The following is a 24,422-nucleotide window of genomic DNA, read 5'->3' on the forward strand; positions in this document are numbered from 1 at the left end:
GCTGGGTTTGCACAATGGCAAAAAAACAATATTGCTGCTTATGTGTAGACCAGGTCCCAGATTCAGAATTTCAGATTTCATTCAGCATGATTATTGGAGCAACGTCTTAAGAAATTGAAGAGATAAGATGGCATTTCCATTGATGGTGTATGTTTGCTTAGGGAATCTATCAGCAGGTGTAAAAGCCAGTTCTTACGGTGCTTTCTCATGGAGGGTCCACAACACATCTATTTACATCACTGAGAGGTATTAAAAAATCATTGCTGTGGTTATTTCTATTAATAAACAATTCCTCAAATATTACTTTGGGGGTTTTATTTTTGATATGATATGGGATTATATAACTTAATTTTAGACAATGAAAAATATCCAACATGTTAACTTAATGTTAACAACTTCATGAACAATATCTAATATAGTTAACAATAATGTCGTTTATTTTTGCCATGTGATACTGAATCCACCTGTTAGTTTGGTATTCTTGACTGTGGATAAATTGGAGGCACACCATAGTTAATATATCTTTGTTCCACAAAAAATGTTGACATTGAATACTGATGAATACGGAATTCAAGCAATTTTAAACATATCTTTTTTTGCCGAAGGAGTTTTCTGAAACATCCTAGTTCAGGAAATCTTATTTTTTCTTCTTCTTTGGCATAGCCCTGATTATCTCAGGCTTTTTTTGAAGAAAGATAATTCTGTTTTACCATTACTTATGAATTCTAGTTAAGCTAAAGCACTGATAGCATAGGTTGAAAAAGAAAGGGAGTAGCTGGATACAACTGGTAGCTGCCAGGTACATAAATTGTCCTTAAGTAATTTCATATGGATGCATACAGAAATTTAATTCGGGATCAATTAGTGACCCACACTGTAGATAAGATATATTCATTTTCTTCTACTGATATCCTCAAGTTTTACTTGAAATTTTTCTTGTAGAATTACATTTTTGTTGATTAAAACATAGAATTGATGATGCACTCAAATACCAGTTATTAATTTCCTCAAGAGACATTTATTTCATACAAAGTATCTGGTCAGACATTTTTAGATGATGATGGGAGGGGGCTTAATTTCTTTAACTATTTAGCAATTAACAGTAGTGTATTGTCTTTAAATCTTATCTGGGACATGAGCTGATATACAATATATATATTCACAGATTCAGTCATATTCATTTTATTGGTTAGAAAGTTCTGGAAATGTTTGTGTGGATGATTTGGATATTTAGGATCATTTTAAATGTACATAATAGTGGTTAAATCCCTTTAGGAAAAATTAAGGATAAATTCAAATGCAATCTTTATAATTAGTTTTATAAAAGCATGTTTACTCTGAATGTTGCTCAGGTTTAACTAAATCAATGTTAAAATCAATTTTCGTTAAACCAGCGTACTGTTTGTACAAAGAAGACTTTAATGTGGTACCTTTAGACTTTGTTGTTTTAAGCAGTGTGCATTTTATTTTGAATAAGTTTCAAGCTGTGTTCACAAAAGGCACATCTATGGGTAAAATGAATTGATTTTACTTTTAACTCTTGCAAGTTCTAATACTTTGGATTATTTCCAATTAAACTACTCCTTGGTAGTTATATAATAAGTTTGCCACATGAAACCATCTGAATTATGCATGTTTATTATTGTCTATTGAAGAAAAATATGTATTTTAGATATTTCAATAACCCCTACATTTGTAGGCACTAATTCAAACCAGTGTTTTGCATAACACATTTTTGCATTAGTTTTTCCATATCTGATACAACCCTAGAATCTTTTTCCACCAGCATCAAGAAGCTTTTTCCTTCAGCACCATATGAATTATAGTGGACTGGCAGGAAAATTGGAATTTCCCCCATGTGGCCATGGTCATGTTTTCTTTTTATAAACAGTGGGGTGGGGTTGGCAAACTATTTTACTTGTGGAAAATATCAGACAAAGATAGCTGGATGTTATTATGTAGGGTTCAGACCCTCTACTGTGAATTGAACTCAGGGATTTCCAGGGGGAAGAGTTGGAAGTCATGTAAAACCCCATTTATGGAAGCATAATGTAATACTTGTAAGTTTCTGCTCTGTGAGCTTTAAAAGAAGGTGGAGTTATATATCATTTTGATAGCTACTTCTTTTCCTGACATGGCTGCAATTAATGTGATACAAACATTTATGTTGTAAGAGCCTTGGCATGGGTAAATAATTTGACATCAGTACAACATATGCGTTGACAGAGTCAAGGCTTTGGGTTCTGGCCTACTTTTTTCCTCTCAGGTTTATTTTATATATTCGAAGACTACTTCTTAATTATTAATCTCATAGCAATTTACAGTAAAAAATTAAAAAGCACAAAAATCATTTACAAGTGTAGAAAATAGTCCACAAATAACATTACAACCTGGAGGAAGACATAGATCTTCAGCTACATTACAAGATTTAATTTTAGGTGTGATTTATGAATTTCAGTAGGGAGAGTATTCTAGAATGGAGGCACCACCGAGAAGATCTACCAGCAATTTTTTAAAAAATTAAAAAATCTTAATGACATTTTTTAATGTCGTAGTTTCATCCAAGATTTCTAATATTTTGATTTCTTTTTTTGATTGTTAAAGATAGATATTTTCTTTTGCAGTTGCCAGCTAGTCTGTGTGCAGTATTTTAGGCTTCTAATTTTTATAATAGCACCGATGTCCAGTTAATGATGAGCAATCTAACAAATCCAAGGGAAATAAGTTCCATAGCCCTAAATCATTGACTGTTGCTGTGGATCCCTGTGGTACTAAATTTCTCAGGATCAATCACAGTTTTCCCCAGGCTTAACTTGTGCTTGTTTTCCTGTTAGAATTCAGCATGCCATATCCTAAGAACCCCTTCTCTTGAATGGAATTCAAAAAGACACTTATATTTTCATAAATAAATTAGGAATTCAGTGGCTTCTTTCGGCTAATCAGGACAGGCTGATAAACCTTGCTAGCTGTTTAATAAATGAATTGTGACTGATTACCTATTAATATGGACGCCTCAGGAATTCACCCGGGGGGAAGCAGAGCAGTGAAATAGAGAGGGGCATGGCCTCCTGGGAAATCAGGGCTTCATGTTTGCAGCTTAAATATCTCTGTGAAGTATCAATAAGGAGGTAATTGAATTTTGAACACAAACATGAGCGCCGGATGGATGAAGAGAAAGGGGAGGGGGCTCTGATCGTCTCTTCTAGGCCCCTTCATTCTTCCCTCCTCTTTCCCTTAGAGACCACTCTAGTGAAGATAGATGCTAAATCCATTAAATAAAGATTAGATTCTGTCATGGTAGAAAGTGGTAGCTTAGCTAGATCCCTGAGCAAATTGGGACCTTTAGCAATACAGAAAATTAAAATATACATTTTTAACAAGTGTGCTATCGACACGCTAATAATGGCTGCCTGGCTTATGGGGTTTGCTCGCCTTTCAGATTTGCTTTTGTTTGTCTATATTGTTTTTGATGTTTTCTGTACTAGGTTGGAATTCTTTTTTTAAAATTCCTTAAGCAGTGGGATTATAGCTTTTTTTTAACTATATACTGGAAGTTTTCTTATGTTCTTTAGTTTCCTCATAGAGAGTAACTAAAATATTATATATTCTTCCATGGTCCTGCATAAGCAATTAAGAGGTATTAGATACCTCTCGGGACAAATTAAAGCCAGAGGATCATTGTAAGGATGTAACAAATGTTCAGTGGAAATAGTTAGATGTGTACCTAGACCCCTTCTAGGATCTTGAATCTTGATCTCTTTGAGGGGGCTGGATTTCTAGAGATTGAATTAGACTACTAAAGTGCTGACATCACTTGCTTTTGTCTCCTAAATTGCTCCACGGAGGAAATAATGATGACCAGTAATTATTGCACTCTAATGTTACATCCAGGTTACCCATTTTATGCAACCTGCTCTTCTTTAGCAATTTCTTAACTTCCTTGCCAGACAGGAAGAGAACAGTAACCTGAAAGGGTATGATGGAACTATGCTTCCATCGTATGTTCCTGACATTGCAGAAGGAGATGCCCCTATCCACCAGTATAATGACTGTTCTTGCTGCTATTTAATTTAGATAACAGATGTGATCGTTGCAAAATAGTGAACTATTTAAATCATGAAGGAGAGAATGATGAACTTGGGATAGTGTGAATGGAAGTTTAAAGGAAGGGATTCTTTGCTCTTGAAGATCCATCACACATCCCTGTCAAAACCAGAGTAAAAATACTGTCTATACCTAGAACATGTTGAAAATGGTTGAAATATCCCAGTCTTACTTGATTCTTTGGGGAATTTGAATGCTTGTGGTAATTTTACTTGTGGAAAATATCCTGAATGTCTCAGTGAAAACCATTACACAATCTGAATATAGGGCCAAAACCCATATGAGCAGAGATTAACACCAAGATTAACACTAGACCAACAATTAAGAAGTAAATAGTACTCAAATCAAAGAACTACAGCTTAATCAAGGAATCACCAAGAACATTCCCACCAACACTGACAGAGCAAAGCACTAGTATAGAAAAATAACAGCAAACCCCACTCCCTTCTAGCAGTGATGATTTGGTTACAATTTTAGACATTTAGTAATGTCTGAATTTGGTAAGGAATTGCCAAAAAACCACCCAAGCTCAAAGAGCACCAAGGACCCCACAGTTCAACCCTGAGCTATAAATATTCTCTTCTATTCAAAAAATGTTACTATATATAATAAATAAAATTAACATCAGTGATAAACCTTCATGTGATCTAGTTTTCTGGTGTCCTGATGTTTTGCCAGTAGATATAGTTGGCATCTTCAGAGACAGAATAAGCTGCTGTGTAGTGATAGCTCGCAGGCCACCGAATAGGGACTGGCTGACTGTTATATTTGTACCCGGCAAGCTGTTCTCTGATTAGTCCTTGTCACAGGCATCCAAGAGAGCTGGTTTCTGTTTGATTCCCTATCTAGATGGGTGCTTTATGTAGGTAGACTTCTGATTGATTCATTTTGGAAAAATGTACCTGTTCCTGATCGACTTTTTTTTTACCCAGGCTACTGCTGCATGTTCATCTTCCTGATGAGTCTGCTAGATTCTTTTTATTGTTAATTAGTCACAGGATATTTAATCTTGGTGTGATGTAAAACTGGAAACAATATTTTGTTGATTTTCAAATTCTTTCCTGAAGAAGCTATTGAAATATTTCTTTATGGATCTTGATGAGCTCTCTATGTAGTTGTACATGATAGCTTGCCATGGTTACCAGTACTTGTGTGCTTTAAATTGGATCTTATTACTGCTAATTTTAGGTTGTTCTAGACAAATTAGCATAATGTTAGTTGTCACTAAGAAATTGAGCTATGAAGCAGGAAGCTACCAGTTCAAATGTTATTCTTTGCAATTTACTGCCTGTTACTTGTACCAGATATATCTGTTTGTATTGATAGGAAGAATGTATCTATGTATATGAAACAATTTATACACTCAAAAGTAGCACAGCATTTTGTGAACTTCACTGAGTCAATGAAAAAGATTTTTCCAAAGATATAAAGGATTTAAGTATTTCATTTGTGCCTGGATTTCAGTACTGTAACAAATCCTCCCTGAAGCATTTAAGTAGAATTAATTTAATCATGTTGTTTTCTGTAAATGATCATGATAGCAGAGAAGGTTAAAGGGCCCTGTCTAGTACTATCTCTTTGTTTAAGAATATAGGTGTTGATTAAATCTGATATGTGTTATAATTCCTCAGGAAGACAAACGTTCTGTTGATGATTGATTGAGGAATTTCTTCTCATTAGAATCACTGCCACTTTATGCTATTTATCAGAATCTAATAATAATATTTTCTCCAAGCAGTCTTTACAAAATCAGTTTTATTTGGAGGATTGACTTGTGATGTCATTTTCTACTAAAGTTCTATTCCCAGTCCAAGAACTGACAGGAAAAAAAACTGTATTCTAAATGGCACTGGCTTTGAAGGATGCTGAAACATTGAAGCTGGTACAGAATATGGCTGTTCAGTCCACAGTACTGACAGAACTAAATGGATCATGTTAAACTAATTCTGTACATTTGTAATGCTTGTTAGTATTTTCAGTTCAAAAGGAGGTCAACTTCTAAACAAGTCTGAATATGTTAGATCTAAATTATTTGAATGACCACCTACAAGTCATCTATATATATACATGTTACACTTTAAGATCATCTTCAGATCAATAGATTCATAGAGCAATAAACATGGTAGATTCATATAGTGAAGCCTTTCCCAGGAAAACAGTTTCATATGGGATTATAACCTTTGGTTTTGGATTGGGGAAAAAAATCTTATCTATTATTGCTGTTTGAAACTGTATTTTATTTGGCTTTGGCATTTTACAAATTAAAGGAGCTTTTATAATTGAACACTGCATTTCTTTTCATTTTAATCTGTTGTGAAGACATGGAACTTAATAGGCTGATAATAGATGATAGATAATAATTCTTCCCTTAGTCCTTTTTGAAGAACCTGATTGTAGAGAGTAAGAAAGATGCCTTGATTGAGACAGGCAGGATCTGTTACTGATGTGTCAAGGGGAGAAAATATCTTAAATTCTAAACAAGTATAATGTATGTATGCAGATGGGATTCAGATATTCACCTAATTCAATTGGGTATAATAAGGGGAGAAGAAACAGTACAATCAGACTTTCAAGATTCTGTTATTATAGCCACTTTCAATAAAAGTACCCATAGCCATCCTGTGGAATTGATTCTTTGCCTGGTCTACTGATGGTGCTGACACTTATAGTATCAGGCATACTTACGGTATTTATCAAACTTATATGCTGCTCATCTTGCAGTGTGAGGCGACTCTGAGTGGCTTACAGTATAATAAAACATAGAAATAAAAACAATTATAAAAATAGATTTAAATTACAAGAGCTTAAAACAAACTAAAAAACCATGGGTTTAAAGTGGAGAGTTGATGGTGGCTCCTCTGTTATTTTACTAGCCATCCCAGCCAACAGCTTCTCCTTCAGGACCAACCTCTTGCCAATCAGCATAGCCAAGTTTTAAGGCATTTCCTGAAGGCCAGAAAGGTGGGGGCAGACCTCATCTCTGCAGCAAGATGTTCCAAAGGGTGAGGGGCTTGGCAGAAAACTCTTCTCCAGTACTCTGCAGCTGCAGTTCCTTGGCTGATGAGGTCCGCAATATGCCTCTTTTCCCAGCATGAGTGGGGCGGGCCAATCCCATTGGGGCAAGACAGCTCCCTAGAGGACCTATGCCGTAAAGGGTATTAAAGGTAATAACCGCACCTTGATCAGACCCAGATGCAAACTGGCAGCCAGTGCAGTTTGTGTAACAGTGGTGTTACATGTGCCAACCTAGGGGAGCTCTAAAACTGCTGCGTTCTGGACCAATTGTTGTTTCTGAATACTCTTCAAGGGTAGCCCCATGTAGAGTGTGTTGCAATAATCCAAACTGCAGATATTTGCTTCATTTAGATATTTGCTACCTAATATCTACTTAATCAACCTGAATTGCTCCTGTTTATCAGTAGATTGAACTAGTGGATAGCTGCAACTCATGATAGAAAGGCTAGTAGCATATTTTTATGCTATAAACTGCCTAAAATCGTTTTGAAACAAGGTGGCAAATAATTTTAATAAATAAATTCAGTTAACCTGTGCTCAATAATTTCATTTAGGATGTCGCTTTAATGGCTAATACATTAACAAATATTTACCTGAAGATAATGTTAAACTCCTCAGCATCTTTTTTTTTTTTTTTTTGCAGAACATCTTTGACTTTTAGTGAACTGAAGTAGTGAGCTTGATTTTCTCAGCATTTTTTGCTTCAATACAGTATTTCCACTTTTCTTCTTAAAGCTATTGCTGTAATCTTATATTCTCCTTTGGTTGTATCTGAAGAAGGGCAGAGATTATGAAACTGTATCTGCCTGTTAAGAATAGATGAACATAATACATCAATAATTACTTTTTTCAAGAATTGTGATGGTGGAATACTGTCTTTAGTGGTTGAGGTAGAATACTTTTTATATACATTCTTATGTTGAATGCAAACCATGCAGTAGTAATAGTTTGAGTTCTTTTTATCTTTATATCATTGTAATGTGACACTTCTGTCAAGTAGCCCCATTTACCAGTTTCCTACCTTTACAAACTGTTCCTAATAACTATTTATTTTACACTTTTAGTTAAAATATTGCATCCCTAAAGTAACTTTATATAAATTAAAGAAATAAATTCAGCTTTGCCAACTGGATTTGAACAGTAATAAATTTCAATAAAGGAAATTCAAAAAGGAAAACCAATTTCTGCCATATAATTTAAACAAAGCAGGAGATTCTCCACTTTGAGTTATTTGTAAAAATAATAAAAGTGGGATAAAATAAATAAATAAATCGGTTGTGATTTGTTGCATTTGTCCAAATTTAAAGAGAAAACTCAGGCTACTTTTTATGTATTATGAAAAGTATCACTTGTTATCGTTTCATGAATTAACTTCCATCTTACTGTTTTCTGCATTAACTATGAGGTCCTTACTTTCTAAACAGCATCTTCCTCTACCTGTATTTCATACCCTTTTTTTTCTGGGGATGTGCACCATTATAATCAGGAACTTAAAAGAAGCAACTTCAGATAAGATAGCCTTGTAGAAAAGTGGCATTTCTAGGTAACCTTCTTTCTCTTCTCCCATACTTTGCAGAACTTAGTTTTATAACAAGAACTCATTCAATCCCTTCCCTCTATTTTCTTCTTCCTTCAACTGTGTTTTCTGCATGCATTTTAATCAGTCTCTCATTAATTGTATCTTTGTATCTGTGTATTAAACTAATCTGAATGATCACTCTTTCAGTTTGCAACAAGTAGCATTTATAACTCATTCATAACTTCTTTCAATGTTAGCTATCCTAAATTCTAGTAACAATACTATATGTACAATTATATATGTTTGCAGAGGTGAGCTTCAGTTTACATCTTTTGATGAGATCTTGTCTACAGGGTCTTACTTTGTGATATAGTTTGTAAAATCAACTCAAGCTTTGAGTGCTGTTATTAAATCTTTCAAGGGGATCCCTTGTGGTACTTCGTAGAGCAGGTGGCCTGCATTGCACATAGGGATTCAGGAGCCTTGTCTTATCAGAATGTATTATCTAAAAATTGCTCAGCCTGTTTTCCTCTCTTGGGGCAAAAACAACCATGCCGGATTCTTATGCTAAAAACTAATTATTAACCTACACTAAACGTCATTCGGGATAAATCCCAACTGAAAGACTTTGGGTGACGGATATATCTGGGTAGTAGGCCAAGATGTCAATTTAGCTTTTTAACAGAGGGTCTATTTGTTATCCCACTGAATTGAAGCCTATCTTCGGGTTGAGCAGGGAAAAAGTGAGCATTCCTGTTTCTCTAATAAACATTTACAGTGACAAATATTTGCAACATGAATAAAAATTGGAGATTTAAATGCCTCCCTAAATGTCCTTGCTCTTATAGCCTAATAAATTGTCCAGTAATAATAGATTACAGTATTTGGATCCTTGAGAATTTTCGTTTTCCCAGTAAAGTAGAAGTAAGTTTTCAAAACGTATGGGGATTTTTTAAATATGTTTGGAAACCTACAGCCATTTTTGTGACATTCTATATCCAATTCAGATTTAGAGGAGGCTGTCCAATCACATTTGGCCAAATGTTTTCTTGAAACTCACATGAGATGTTCCTACAGGCAGATTAGAGAAAACATTGGAAATTGTGTACAGAGTGCTTCGATACATTTATAGTTTCCATAATGTTGTTCAGACCTGGCATGCATTTTTGAAGACTGAGATCAATTGCTTTCTGAGTATTTATTTATTGACTGTACCATTACATAAATTATTTTCCTATGAAATGACTTAATAATAAAGATGTTATATTCTGCATTGTTTAATTAAACAATTGGATAATTGAATCAAGCAAGTAATCTTTCATAAATTTCTTAAACTCTTCTTTAAAATATAGCATTAAAACAATCAGACATGAATTAAAATCTGATAATGTTCTTGAGACTAGGTTAAATTTGTTCTGTAAGTCTCCAATTAGCATCCCTGATGCAAAATTTATTTGAGAAATATGCATTGCATTAAAATAACAGACTTATGATCTTGGTAAAAATGGATGTTTCCTTGGGGTATGTTTTCTGGTATAATACGGATTGTCTCCAAAGCAGATAATTTTCATTTACAAGATGGATCATTTCAATATGTCTTAAAGCTCTTTAATCTAAAGTGAACAAAATCACGATTCTCCCAGGAAAGAGTACATTGTACATGCACAAGTCACTAGGGCCCACTGTTGTGGACTTGAAATACAGCAGTGCACCAGAAGAGAAGTAAGCATTAACTTGAAAGCCTATACAATATCATCAAATACCTGTTGGTTTTTAGGAGGTCGCAAGACTTATTTCAGTATTCAGATAACAGATAATCAGAGTTGGAAGGGACTTTGTAGGTCATCTAGTCCAAACCCCTCCCCAAAGCTGGAGACCCTACACCAGTGGTCCCCAACCACCGGGCCCCGGACTGGTACCGGTCCGTGGATCATTTTCTACCGGGCCGCCGGTTTGCTGGGCGCCGCCATCTTGTTTCGACGAGAAAGTGCTTCCGGGTGAGCTTTTCCGGTTGGAAAGCGGCATTTGGGTTTTGAAGGAATCCTCACGCCTTAGTTTCATCGAAGGGGGGGGGCGGCTTCGAACGAAGAGCCGTCCCGATGGCAGAGGAGATTAAGAAAGCACAAAAAAGCACAAAAAAGGTACAAAGGAGGAGTTGAAGGTGGCGGGGAGAAGCGGGGGACGGCTGGCTGGCCGGTCGCTTGGCTCGCCTTGCCTTGGTCATGCGTGCTGATGCCGGTACCGGGCCGTGGATCATTTTGTGATGCCGGTACCGGGCCGTGGCACAAAAAAGTTTAGGGGCCACTGCCCTACACCATTTCTGACAAAAGGCAGTCCAATGTCTTCTTGAAAGTCTCAAGTGATGGCGCTCCCACAACTTCCGAGGGCAAGCTGTTCCATTGGTTGATTGTTCTCACTCAACCAATTATTGTTCCTTTGCCTATATTTCATAAGCACAGTCTTTATTCTCAGTTTTAACTATGAACATTAATGTTTTGTTATAAATTCTTAGCTTTTTACATATATACCACCCACTAACATTTCTATTTTTTAAACTTGAATTCTGGGGCACCTCTTACAAGAAAAGTGGCCAACACAGCATCTATTCCATAATTGCTCATCATGTTTTTTTCGCACATTATTGTTCATTTGGGTTTCTCTCAGTTATTATATTAAATATACGGTATATAATATTCATTGATGAGAAGCCTACATGCACAGAAAAAAGTGAAAGACAGTATCTGTTGTTCTATATTTGGATCAAATATTACTCTACTTGGCATATTGTACTTTCTTGTCAATAGCTACCTATCTGAATGGCAAGTTGTCTTCTTTCTCACCTAACATATTTTAAGCAGCAATGCCAATTCTCTTTATTTTTATTATTTTTTAAACATTTTAGTAGGGGGCTCAGTTTTGCCACATTACCTTTTTCATGGGGTGTAGCTGTCCTGAGGAATTGCTACAAGGTTAGGATATCACCAGGAAAATTAACTCTCATGGCTTTTGGATAACCAGTTATGCTGAACTGAGGAATGTGGGCCCCAAACAACATTTTTTTTGTATTGGTAAATGTGATGTGAATATTTAGTATTTTATGGTGAATTTTTTATGAGGGAAATCACGTGGAAATGAAACGGCTACTGATAAGTACAATAAGGATATCATATAGTGTACTTGTGTAAGAGTCAAACTCCATTCCTATTTAAGAGTTGATAACAGGTAGTCCTTGACTTACGACCTCAATTGAGCCCAAAATTTATGTTGCTAAGTGAAACTTTTGTTAAATGAGTTTTACCCCATTTTACAACTATTTTTGACAAAGTTATTAAGTTGAATCACTGCAGTTAAATTAGTAACAGGGTTGTTAAGTGAACCTGGCTTCCCCATTGACTTTGCTTGTCAGATGGTCGCAAAAGGGGATCACATGACCTTGGAACACTGCAACCTTCATAAATGTGAGTCAGTGGCCAAGTGTCTGAATTTTGATCACATGACCATGGGGATGCTGCAAAGGTGGTGTTAAAAATGGTCATAAGTCACTTTTTTCAGTGCCATTGTAACTTTGAATGGTCACTAAATGAACTCTTGTAAGTTGAGGACTACCTGTAATATGTTAATATTACCTGCTGGGGGTTTTATAGTACAAGGTTGGGATACATTTGGAGGTTGGTTCTTTCTGATTTTAAATACTATTTGTGTGGTTATTACCACACATTTTACTGGTATACCATGTCAGTTTTTGTACATCAGCACATTTGGCTTTCTATGGAATCAACATATAGGTGATTTTCTATTTTTGTCCTCAGCCTCTTGGGGCAGATATAAACAGAATGAAGAGGAGAAAAAAATAAAAGCTATAATTATAGAACGTAAGTGGTCCAAGGTTCCAAACTGTTGCAAAGTTATAATTGTTTTCTCAAACAAGAGAGTATCCAGGAAACAGCTGGGCTGACAATTATTGCTTTCTAATTCCAATACAAATGATAAATATGATACTCATTTGGGGCCATCACAATAAACAAAAATAAGTAGCATTTTGGGGAAGGGAATGTATAAAATAACTGGATTTATTGACTTTATAGATTTGGGTGTTGGAAATAACTGTTCTGTACAGGAAACTTTTCAAAGGATCAACTGGATTTGATAGTGCAAGATTTAGAACAAGCCCAGTTACAAACATTGTAACATTTAAAAAATGGCAACTACGTCAGAGTAACTACATCTAGTTAATGGCTATCATAAGATTCCACTATGAAAAAAGGCACCTTTAGTATCTTCTCTTCAAGTACAAAACACTACTAAAACAAAAGAGAATGCTCACAGCACATTTATCAAAAGGTGTAGTGAGCTCTGTTTTTTGCAGTTTAATGGGGAAAAAAATGCTCTCTCGCCAAGTTCTCTCCATTTACACACTCCAGTATCTCCAATCTGCATTCTTGGGATGTAAGCTTCCATTAAAAAATAAAAAATAATCACAGCCCCTTTCTCCCCCTTCACTACACTCATTTTCTATAATATGGTAATGATATCACCGTAGCAGTAATTACGGGTCATCTTCATTTCTTTCATCTCTGCTGGATCTGATGGCTTCATTCCTTTGACGGAGAAGATTTGGCTCTGGGTACTGTGATTATTTTGTTAAGCATTATTCGAATAGACAGGAGTGAGAGAAATTAATCAATCCAAATGCAATTAGCATCATGTTTAACCCAGTGATGGACGTCTCAAGGTGAAACAGCCAAGGGAGTTTCAGTCATTATTATTCAATCCAGTGGCTCTTATCTAAATTATAATCAAGAGGGTTTTTTATTGGCTTCAAGGAGAGATGTAACTCTTTCCCTACACCAAGTGTCATGGAGATCAAGAGTCAAGGAGGTCAAGCTGGTCTGTTTCTTGAAGTAGGAGGTACTCTCAGAATATCCATCTCAATATTCAAACCAGCTAAAACAAAAATAGCTATCTTCCTATGATCTTAATAAACTTGATCTTAGTAGCAGTATGCATTTAATCTTCACCAGGACTGCATTAGTTAAAAATGCCAGTCACTAGCTATCTTTATGAAATCCATTGCAATACAAAGTTGACAGTTCTACTCTGTACTCAGTGCTTTGGCTTGCCATTTTGGATTTACTGTTATATTTTTGTGAAAGGGGCATGAAGAGAAATAACTTTTAGAAGACAATTATTTTAAAAAAATTAACATTCTGGTTTTTTCCCCAAGTGGTAGAATCTAAACAATGATAGCACAGAATCCCTACACTTTAAAAGTTACCTGGTAGGGTAATAAAATATATGCAATTGAAAAACTAAGCTCGGAGAATCCCAAGAATGGAACATGTATTGGTAGGGCTAAGATTGGTAGTTCTACAAAATCAGACTGAAAAATAATAGATACTATATTGCAGTTCAGGTTAAATTATTTTTTAAAATATGCAGTCCCTACATACAGGTATAGTCAGACTATGTATTTTTAAATACTTTTAAGACATTCATAAAATACCATAGTTAATGTTAGCTATCTGTCCTTTTTAGAACTTCAGTATGAATATTACATTTTAAAATTTATTAGCTAGTTGTTCTCACTTCTTATTGAAATTGGGAATTGTTGTCAGATTTCAGCATAAAGATCTGAGTGACTATGGTGGTCAGAAAAGCTATAGTCCTGCTATACCAGGGCTGTCAAACTTGCAGCCTGTGGCCCGGATGCGTCACATGCTGGCCACGCCCATGCCCAGTTTAGTGAAGGGGGAGAAATCGTGATATGTCATGTGACAACACCGTGATGACATGAGCTTGACACTCCTATGCTATACTAATAAGGAAATTGTAAAAAAAAACTAATTTTTTAAAGTAAAAAATAACAAACCTTCTATTTAAAAAAAATATTGAATAGAAGAAAAACAACAATAAATGGAATTGAACAAAACAAGAATATATGTTTTCTGGTTATAGTTTACTAGCAAGCTTAATTTCTGAAAGAAAAATGTTTAGGTTTTTAGTATGACCAAGAGGTATGTATGACCAAGAGGTATGACAATATATAATCCCTGTTTTTTTTTTCATTCTAAATACATGGAGAGGGAAGAGGTAGTGCAAGTGAAAAAGCACTTTTTCTTAAGTTCTGTATATTTATTCATCTTAGCTAATGATTTTTTGCTGTATTATATTAGGGTGATCCTAATTAATAGGAATGCGGTAATCCAAATGCCTCTGTAAATCAGAAGATAGGTAGATACATGTACATACATACATACATACATACATACATTTAAGAAGTAGTGGTTTAATTCTTTCTGCCTGAATTCCAATTATGTTTTAAAGTGTTTTGAATAGTAATACAACCTAGATTTTTTTAAAGGCAGCAATCTTTATTTAAACCAAGGAAAATAATTTATGTATCAAGCTAACATTGGAAGAATAGAAGAATGGTGTGCTGCTGTTTTCAACAGTGATTTGAGTGTGTAAATAGCAACAAATATAAGCAGAGTGCACAGGAAGGCTCCTTATTTTGGATGACTGACTGGGTAGCGACACAATGATATTAAGAAAGAACAAATGTAAATATATGTGTAGGGAAGGAAGGTCAATCACTTCAGAGTGACAGCTGAGGTTTTGTGGAACTGTGGCTTTTGGATTAACAGAAGCAGTTGCAGTAATGTCTTCAGAAATATATGTATCCAATATAGAATGATTGGCATATGTACTGTATATTTATATGACTTTGGAAGCCTAGAAAACTACCTTGTACTACATCATTGGTCCTTTCAATTTAGTATTGTTTTGCATCTTCTCTTTCAGGCTCCTTTGGAGTTTAGCTAAAAGTACAAATAGTTGACTTGAGAATCTTATCTGCAAGTTACTATTAGTGTGTCCTTCAATCCTTCTCTAAAACAAAATGTCACTTGCATAGGACCTCTTTTATGTATTAAAATCTCTCCTGTCTATAGTGACCCTTTAGGATGACAGCTTTTTACATAAATGGAAGGCATTACTTTCATTACCTCACTAAATCCCATGACTACCAAATTCTAATGAAACATGGAGCCCGTGGTTGCTGTATCTAAAAAAAGGGGGTTTATGAAATATTGAGGGGGGGGGGGACAGTGACATTGGAAATCCAATCTTCCACCATGTTATTTTTTTCACTAAATAGCTTATTGAAGAAACATCCAACCACTACATTTTCTACTTTGGATAGAAGCCAAACCTTTGTCATTGACATAACATTTGATTAAAAATGTTACTTAACCTTTAAATTACTACAGATGTAAAGATAGCCCTGAGTTTCTAATGTAATCTCTTCCGTGTTGAAATAAGGAAAATCTTTGTGTAATGAAACCCATATGTCATAGTGAAAGGATGCAAAGTGCTGGCAGAGTGGGCTGCTCTCACAAGAGATTCTGCACCCAATCTTGTTAACCAGGGCTGCTTTTGGTAATCCCTCATGTTCTCACTTGCAAGAAATCAATCTGTACTACTGAATATCTTCCACCAACAGTCACAAAATTTACTGCAGGAGGCAGTTTGGGGACTGTGGTAGGAAGGGAGACCAAGACAACAAGGCTAAATATAGGATTGAGGGATTGAAGTTCCAAAGAGGAGATTATATTAAACTCTGCTCCTCCTTCCTAGCAACTGGTAAATTTAAGCTTTCATTTTTGGCTTCTGCCTCTTTTGTCCAATACCTGGTGTGCACCCCATGCACTCTCTGGCAGAAAATTTAATTCCTGGTTCAAGATTCTCTTGTTATTTATAGTAACCCAATAGCTGTCTTGTAGGTAGTCACAGGAAAAAGTGGATTTGTTCAGATATTCAGCTTTATTGTAACCTAGGCCGATTACATCCTAAATTGGTGCTTTCTGTGATCTTCAGTGCTCTCACTTCTCCATATAACTGAGGAGATTAATTTGTAACTGAGCTATTGCAGTTGTATTCATTGTTGATCTTCTATTGTAAATGATAGATGTACTGCATAGGATAGACTATAAATTTTGCCCTGACATGGCAATTCATGTTTATGCTGCTTACATTCTATGGTTCCCTGTTAATACTGTGAAATCAGTACTAGATCCAATTGTCGGTGGGCAAGTCCCTAAGATTAAGCATATTTGAACAACATACCTATGGTTTCTTGTACAATTTTGTTAGCTATTCATTTAGAGATTCACCATTGTGATTAGGTGGCTTCTCTCATTTCCACGGGTAGTGAGTGATGACAATTATTACTATAAGTTTCCCTGACAGGAATTGCATCTAGGATGTGGGCAGCTGGTTCTATATCCTCTTGTGCTTTTTTTTTTTCATTGAAATGACTATAGGATGTCTTAAATTAAAATTTCTAATAAGGTTTAAGGAGCATTGAACTGGAATAATATGAAACAAGAAGGCATGTCCACTAGGGACAATTTGTTGTCCCTCTTATATTCATAGACTGGGGAGTGGCAACTAAGGAATGACTGAGACACCGGGACAGAACACTTAGCATCTATAATTTTCTCTTGCCACCAACAATCTCAGTATAGATATTGTTGGTAGCAAGGGGAAATTATAGATATCTTCTTGTCGGTAACATTATCTGTTTTGATATTGTTCAACAAAATAGAGATAAGCACAGCTACAAAAGTAGGTAGAAAAATTCAGATTTTTTTTTCTACACAATTTGGATGGCTTTGATGAACGTGAAAGGGTTATTTGATAGCTGTAAAGATATTCTCTTGATTTTGTTTCATATGTTTTAAAATTTAAAGCTTAGTTGACTCCTTCGTGTGTATTGAGAAGAGGAATATGGAATAGCAGAAGGCTGTCTTGCTTCTAATGGGATTTTGTAGCAGCATGTGTGAGTTTGTTTCAGAAGTCAGAAATGAACAGATGTTGGTATAAATTACCTCTGTGTCTGATGTCTTGCAAATTAAAAGCGCGGTTGGCATCACTAAACAATTTCACCAGGTGGGGGGGAGGATGAGCGAGTGGTGATTATTGTAGCAGGTCGGGTAAGAATCTTTAAGCTGCAGCAGAGCAGGATAGCAAGGATAAAGGAATGAAGAATAAAATGAGAGGTCTGTGAATTAATCAGAAATGTTAACATCTCCGATGACAAGTGAACAGGAGGGCACGTGTTCTGGAGTAGCCCCCAACTCACAGTAATTTTAGTTGGGTGCAGAGCTAGTCAATGCTTGCAGCTTGATTTATAAGGTGCAGCCCTCTTCAGGGGCGCGTAGTTGTCACACATTCGTATATCTCCTATATGGGACTGGTGCTCTGAAAAACTTCCATTCCATCAGCAGATAATGCTTCAGGTTGACATTACTTGAGCAAAACAGGGTGTGGGATTTAATTTAAACTTATTTTTTTTATTTTCAGATTTCATGAGTGTGTTTAAACTTAACTTGTTCTTCCTTTACAGAAAGAAAAAAACATGATTATAGAACATGAGCATCTTCTACATTTCTCTGCAACCCTCAGAAGATTTGGCCCAGTTTTAAACTAATTATTTCAATTGCCAGTTTCTCCCATCATAGCAAATTTAGTCATATCCTGTTCATGTTTTGAAGAGTTATTCTAATGCACAGATAGTTGTGACACTGGTTGGGTATGTGAGAAAGATATCAGTATAAATTGATAGTATTGAGAAATAATGTCCTAAATATTTGTAAGACTTGGAATCAGACCAGCATGCTTCACCAATTATCAAATAAGGTTCTACTGCTTCGGTTCTATGCTATATAAAAACAATCATGTCATGCTTATGAGCATTTGGTTCCAATTCTTTGAAATAGACCCCCACCAGCATTACATTTGGAATGGGATGACTTATTTTTTAAAAATACTAAAAAAAAATAATTTTTGTGGCCCCTTGTAAGTTGTGTAAAAAAAAAGTTTTTAACTATTTGTTTGAATGTATGGAAGTTAATCATAGACCTTCTAATTTTGAGCCTTATAATTGATTGTAATATTTTAATAAATCAATAGTTTTTTGTATGTCAATATATTATTTATAATCATATGATAAATAAAACTGTACAGTACTCATCTGCATGGAATTCAGAGACACCAGATTTTCATCGTTATTTCAACTGTATGCTTTCTGTGATACGACTGAAAGTGATACACTCAGAATCTACTGCTGGTAATTCTGAACATTTTTTGATAGTTGTGTTAGGGTTTGGGAATTAACCCCTAGAAGAATATTGCAGCAGTAGTCAAGCCAGGCAATCAAAGGAGAGCGGAAGGGCCCCAGAGTATACACACACTGAACACAAACACTGTTTGTAGTTTAAATAGTTTTTAATCCAGTTAGAGTTTAAGCATTGTCATTCAGTCCATTAATTCATTCACAGTATTTCCATCCAGTAAGACTCACTAGTATAGTCCAAGTTAAGAGTCCTTGCAATATCTTTATCAGCCGATAAAGATATCTTCTCCTCCTCGGTTTCACTCTCCAGAGAAACAAACGCTGGATATTCAGCAAACAGTAGCAAACAATAACAGTTCAGTCACAGGCACTCACAGTCAGTAATCACAGTTAGTCGCAGCAGCACACAGTAACAGTTACAGCCAGTAAGCTTTCCAGCTTCTAATGCTTCCTTATATTGTAACTTCTAACCGCACCCTTAATCGGCTAATTGCCTGCTGCATTGTGCTTAAAGTGATAAGCACTTAAACCATGATATCTAAGTTTTATATATTTATTCACCCAAACCATATTTGGTATCAATGTTATACCTAACATACTCCCCTTTTGGGTGAAATAAGTATATAATACCTCTACAATCTAACCCCATATTTTTCACAACTCTCCTGGTGCTTACTGGCACCTTGGGCTTTAGTAAAATTATCAGCTAAATTGTCCTCCGACATACAGTACTCTAGCTGAATCATCTTACTTCTTACAGATTGTCTCACGTTTAGGTATCTTAGATCTGTATGCTTGCTCCTTGTTTTTACTCCAATATTTGTGGCCATTTGAATTGCTGCCTGATTATCTTCATGAATAATTATAGGATAATCTACAGTTATACCTATATCAATTAACATTTGTTTATACATTATTAATTCTGTACATAACAATGATAAACAGGAGAATTCTGCCTCCATAGTAGACAAACTTATATGCTGTTGTCTTATTGACTTCCAGCCTATTAATGTATTACCCAGCATTATGGCTGTTCCTGAAGTCGACTTTCTAGTGTCTCTTTCTGATGCAAAGCTAGCATCTGCATAAGCACTCAAAATTAAATCACCCTTTGGTTCTAAATACAATGAATAATTCATTGTCTTTTTAAGATATCTTAATATCCTCTTAGCTGCAATCCAGTGTCTTTCACATGGTGCAGAATTGAATCTAGCCAACTGATTCACGCAGTACGATATATCTGGTCTAGACCAATTACTAATATAACTCAAACTACCAATTAAAGATTGATAAATCACCTTATCAAACTCAGGGCTTTGTACATCAGTGTTGCTAAACTCCTGACTCATTGGAGTCTTAGCTGGCTTACAAAGCTCCATCTTGTAATCTTTTAGCAATTTGCTTATCTTATCTTCCTGAGATATCTTATAACCTTTCCGTGTTTTCTTTATATTCAAACCGAGATACTTCTTTATCTCCCTAATTGCTTGATCTTTATTCTCTTTCCTAATGATGTTATTATTTTATTTGCTTCATCATTAGTTTCAGTTATCAATGCAATGTCATCTGTGAATAGTAATAATAATGATACTTTCCCATTTGTCTCCCTCTTAAACAGACATGGATCGGCTAAACCAGCTTTAAATCCTATATTGTCTATTTCCTTTACAATATACTGGTTCCATTCATAGCCTGATTGTTTTAGACCATAGAGGCTTTTCTTTAACAACCAACAATCATTATTATCCTTATTTTCACTTTTAATACCAACAGGTTTTTCATATAAATAATATGTTTTAATGGGGCGTGCAAGTAAGCAGTTTCCACATCTAAATGGTTAACTATATAGTTTTTACTAGCTGCCCACACTAAAGCTGCTCTCAAGGTTGCTGCCTTAAGACTAGGTGCAAACACCTCATCATAGTCATTAGCATTCTGCCTAAAACCTTGGGCTACTAACCTTGCCTTATGGATTAAATTACCATCTTTATCTGTTTTTACCTTAAATATCCATTTGCAGCCAATGGATTTCTTTCCTACAGGTAATTTGGCATTTTCATACACCTTCATATCTCTTAATGAATTCAGTTCCTTATTCATTGCTGCATACCATCTTTCTTTTTCCTTATTAGGATACTTTTTAATTTCTTCTACAGAATTAGGAACTTGATTAATCTGGCACACTGTGTTAGCCTGGTACCTATCAGGCGGTCTAGATATACGTGTAGTTCTTCTGGGAATTACAGGGCTTACAGGAGGACTTTGTTGAACTACTACCTGTTCATCTTCCTCATCCTGTTCAGCTATTGAATCTGTTTCTTCCTTTATGGGCACTATTTCATCCTGTATTTTCTCTTTACTTTATTTTTTAAAGTTACAGGGATAACTAATGGGATTTCTATAGGATTCAATAATTACATCTTTATTGGCATCCTGTTCTAATTTCTCCCATCCTTCATGTTCTAGAAATTGGGCACTAGCACTACATAACACTTTAGATGTGCCTTTCTCCCAAAATCTATATGCCCTATGGTTTGCCTGATAACCAACGAAGAAAAATCTTTTAGCTCTATGTTGCCCTTTTTTTCTGAGTTGTGCAGGAATATGCACCCATGCTGGTGCACCAAATGTGTGCAGGTAACTTAGATCAGGTTTCCTGCCATGCCATCTGGTAAATGGTATTTCACCTGTTGTTGTATTAACAACGTTGTTCAATATGTTATTAGCACACATTGTAGCCTCCCCCACAAAGAATCAGGTAACCCAGAATCATTTAACATTGTTCTAACCATTGCCTGTAGTGTTTGGCCTCTTCTTTCAATAAAAGCATTATGTTCTGGCCTGTATGGAGCAGACTTCTTATGCTCTATTCCAGATATCTTAAGTCTGTTCTGGAATTTGTTATTAATAAATTCCGTGCCATTATCTGTCACCAGGGTTATCAGTTGTCGTTTAGACTTTCTTTCAGCAAACCTAAGCCAATTGAAAAAATGTTGATATGTTTCAGTTTTGCTTTTCATTAAATAGCAAAACCCATATCTAGAATAATGGTCCATAATGCTCAGTATATATCTAGCACCCCCATACTGGGTTTCTTTGGACCTATTATGTCTGCAAATACTACTTCTAAAGGTTCTTTTGTTTTGAAACCATTTAGCCTATTTGCAGGCAATACCTTGCTCTTATCTTCACAGCAAACATTACAACGCAAATATTTATCACAAGGTTTTAACCTTATTCCTTCAGATAACTCAACTGTACGTTTTAGCATTTTAAAATTTACATGCCCCAAACGCCTATGCAATAAATGGATACATTCTTCACATCAGAGTTGCTAAACGTGGCTAGTTCAAATGCTTTCTTTGGCTTTTTTACATTCTTGCTTTTTCTCTTTTGCAGAATCTTGCCAAATGTCCTCTGCCTCCACAATTAAAACACTTTTTAATTGTGTATGCTGTTGAAGATAAATTCTCTTCTTCCAGGTGCTTTACTTTGCTTTGCTGGTTTCTTTCAAGCTTTGAAGATAATTTCTCTTCTTTCTTATCTTCTCTCAGCTCGTCACGCTCACGCCTTCTTCTGGCTTCTTCTAATAGCCTGCCTGTTATGTCAGTTAATGAGAGGCTTTCTTTTGGCAATACCTCTAACGAAGTCACATAGTCATCATAGCTTTGATCTAATGAAGATAATATTATGTAGACTTGTTGCAGTTCATTAAATATAAGCTCTTTTTCTTGCAAATCTTGAAAAATGCTCTTCATACAGTTTAAATGAACTAACATATCTCCATTCCTCTGAAGATGCGTTTGAAAAAGCTTCCGTGTAAGATTTATATGTGCTCCTACACTGTCCCGAACATAAATCTTCCTGAGGTTCTCCCAGCAGTTTGCAGCATTTTCTTCTCCACGAATATGGACAAGCTGCTGATCACAGAGAGTCAGTCCTATGATGCTTAAAGCCTGCTCATTCTTCAGTTTAAAGTCTTGTAACTTTTCTTTATCATCATCATTAGCAGGATCCCATCTACTCACATCTGGTGGGTTTGCTATAATGTCCCACAAACCTTCTCTGCGTAGAAGTAAACTACATTTCATTGACCATGAAACATAGTTTGTTCCATCCAGCCTGGATATCATGGACAGTTGTGACAAATTTACTTGTGCCATTACTCTTCAGATATTTTGACTATTTTAAACTAATTAAAACAGTTTGTTTTTACAGTAATGTGCAACTCACACCAACTCTCTCTGCTATATCCTGGTTAGTTAGACTATGCTGCTGGGCCCATAACCAATGTTAGGGTTTGGGAATTAACCCCTAGAAGAATATTGCAGCAGTAGTCAAGCCAGGAAGCCAAAAGGAGAGCGGAAGGGCCCCAGAGTATACACACACTGAACACAAACACTGTTTGTAGTTTAAATAGTTTTTAATCCAGTTAGAGTTTAAGCATTGTCATTCAGTCCATTAATTCATTCACAGTATTTCCATCCAGTAAGACTCACTAGTATAGTCCAAGTTAAGAGTCCTTGCAATATCTTTATCAGCCGATAAAGATATCTTCTCCTCCTCGGTTTCACTCTCCAGAGAAACAAACGCTGGATATTCAGCAAACAGTAGCAAACAATAACAGTTCAGTCACAGGCACTCACAGTCAGTAATCACAGTTAGTCGCAGCAGCACACAGTAACAGTTACAGCCAGTAAGCTTTCCAGCTTCTAATGCTTCCTTATATTGTAACTTCTAACCGCACCCTTAATCGGCTAATTGCCTGCTGCATTGTGCTTAAAGTGATAAGCACTTAAACCATGATATCTAAGTTTTATATATTTATTCACCCAAACCATATTTGGTATCAATGTTATACCTAACAAGTTGGTTCCCACAAAATGAATATGAATCTCTTAAACTTTAAGTAGACTTAAATATGGATTCTTTTGTACTTCTACAAGAATAATCAAAATCATATATGTCACAAACATCTAGAAGACAGAGCCTAATTCTTAATCCTCCAAGCAAAATTCTTCTAGTTCATCTGGATTTGAGTTTTGAAATGGGATCAAAGCCATTTTTTAAGATTCCTATCCATATGTGTGCGTGAAAGAAGAGAAATATAGTGATGCTTAATTTATGTATGAACATATTAAATTCCTATCTCCTATTACAGAGTATTTTTTACTAATGAATTTGCTTTTTAAGTTCCAATTTTTTTCAAAATGTTAGCCAAAATGTTTGCTTATCAAGCTTTATAGCAAACCAGACACACTTAATAATACTGTTGTCTTTGGCCATCAGTCTGATTCTCCAAGATGTTTACATTCTTTAGATTTTAACAAGAATGCATACTCAAGATGATATAACACAAGCTTGGATTGGACATAATGCAGCAAATCTGTGATCTAGGATTACATGCATGATCCTTGTACTCATCAGCTCTCTAAACCTCTCTTTAAATGAAATTCTTTCATTTTCTGAAAATGCTGTTGGGTCTTTGAAAACAAAGATATGTTAACAGTATGTCAGCTTCGTATTAATTTATGTTGCCTAACCCTGTAATAAACCATATTTTGACATTTGGTTTGCAAAGAAAGGGTAATTTCCCATTCATTTAAGTAAGTAAGGTGTGGCACATCTTTCTCTCCCCACATTCAGTTC

At 35.5% G+C, this 24,422-nt stretch overlaps 1 protein-coding gene across 2 annotated transcripts in view; it reads left to right on the forward strand.

Moving 5' to 3' along the window:
• Positions 1-24,422, forward strand: part of LIN52 (lin-52 DREAM MuvB core complex component) — a 44,313-nt gene that overhangs the window by 14,657 nt on the left and 5,234 nt on the right. The window contains exon 6 of one of the 2 annotated variants that reach the window (XM_087951876.1): positions 18,045-18,793. The exons of the other annotated variant lie outside the window; for it this stretch is intronic. Within the exon in view, the coding sequence (XP_087808002.1) occupies positions 18,045-18,046 (2 nt within the window). The 3' untranslated portion in view covers positions 18,047-18,793. Of the gene's footprint in view, positions 1-18,044; positions 18,794-24,422 lie in introns of those variants that run through there. 2 annotated transcript variants of the gene reach the window in all.

This window comes from Notechis scutatus, chromosome 1, assembly GCF_049901735.1.
Source record: "Notechis scutatus isolate UNSWTSFEM ecotype Mainland chromosome 1, rNotScu1.2, whole genome shotgun sequence".
Lineage (NCBI taxonomy): Eukaryota > Metazoa > Chordata > Lepidosauria > Squamata > Elapidae > Notechis > Notechis scutatus.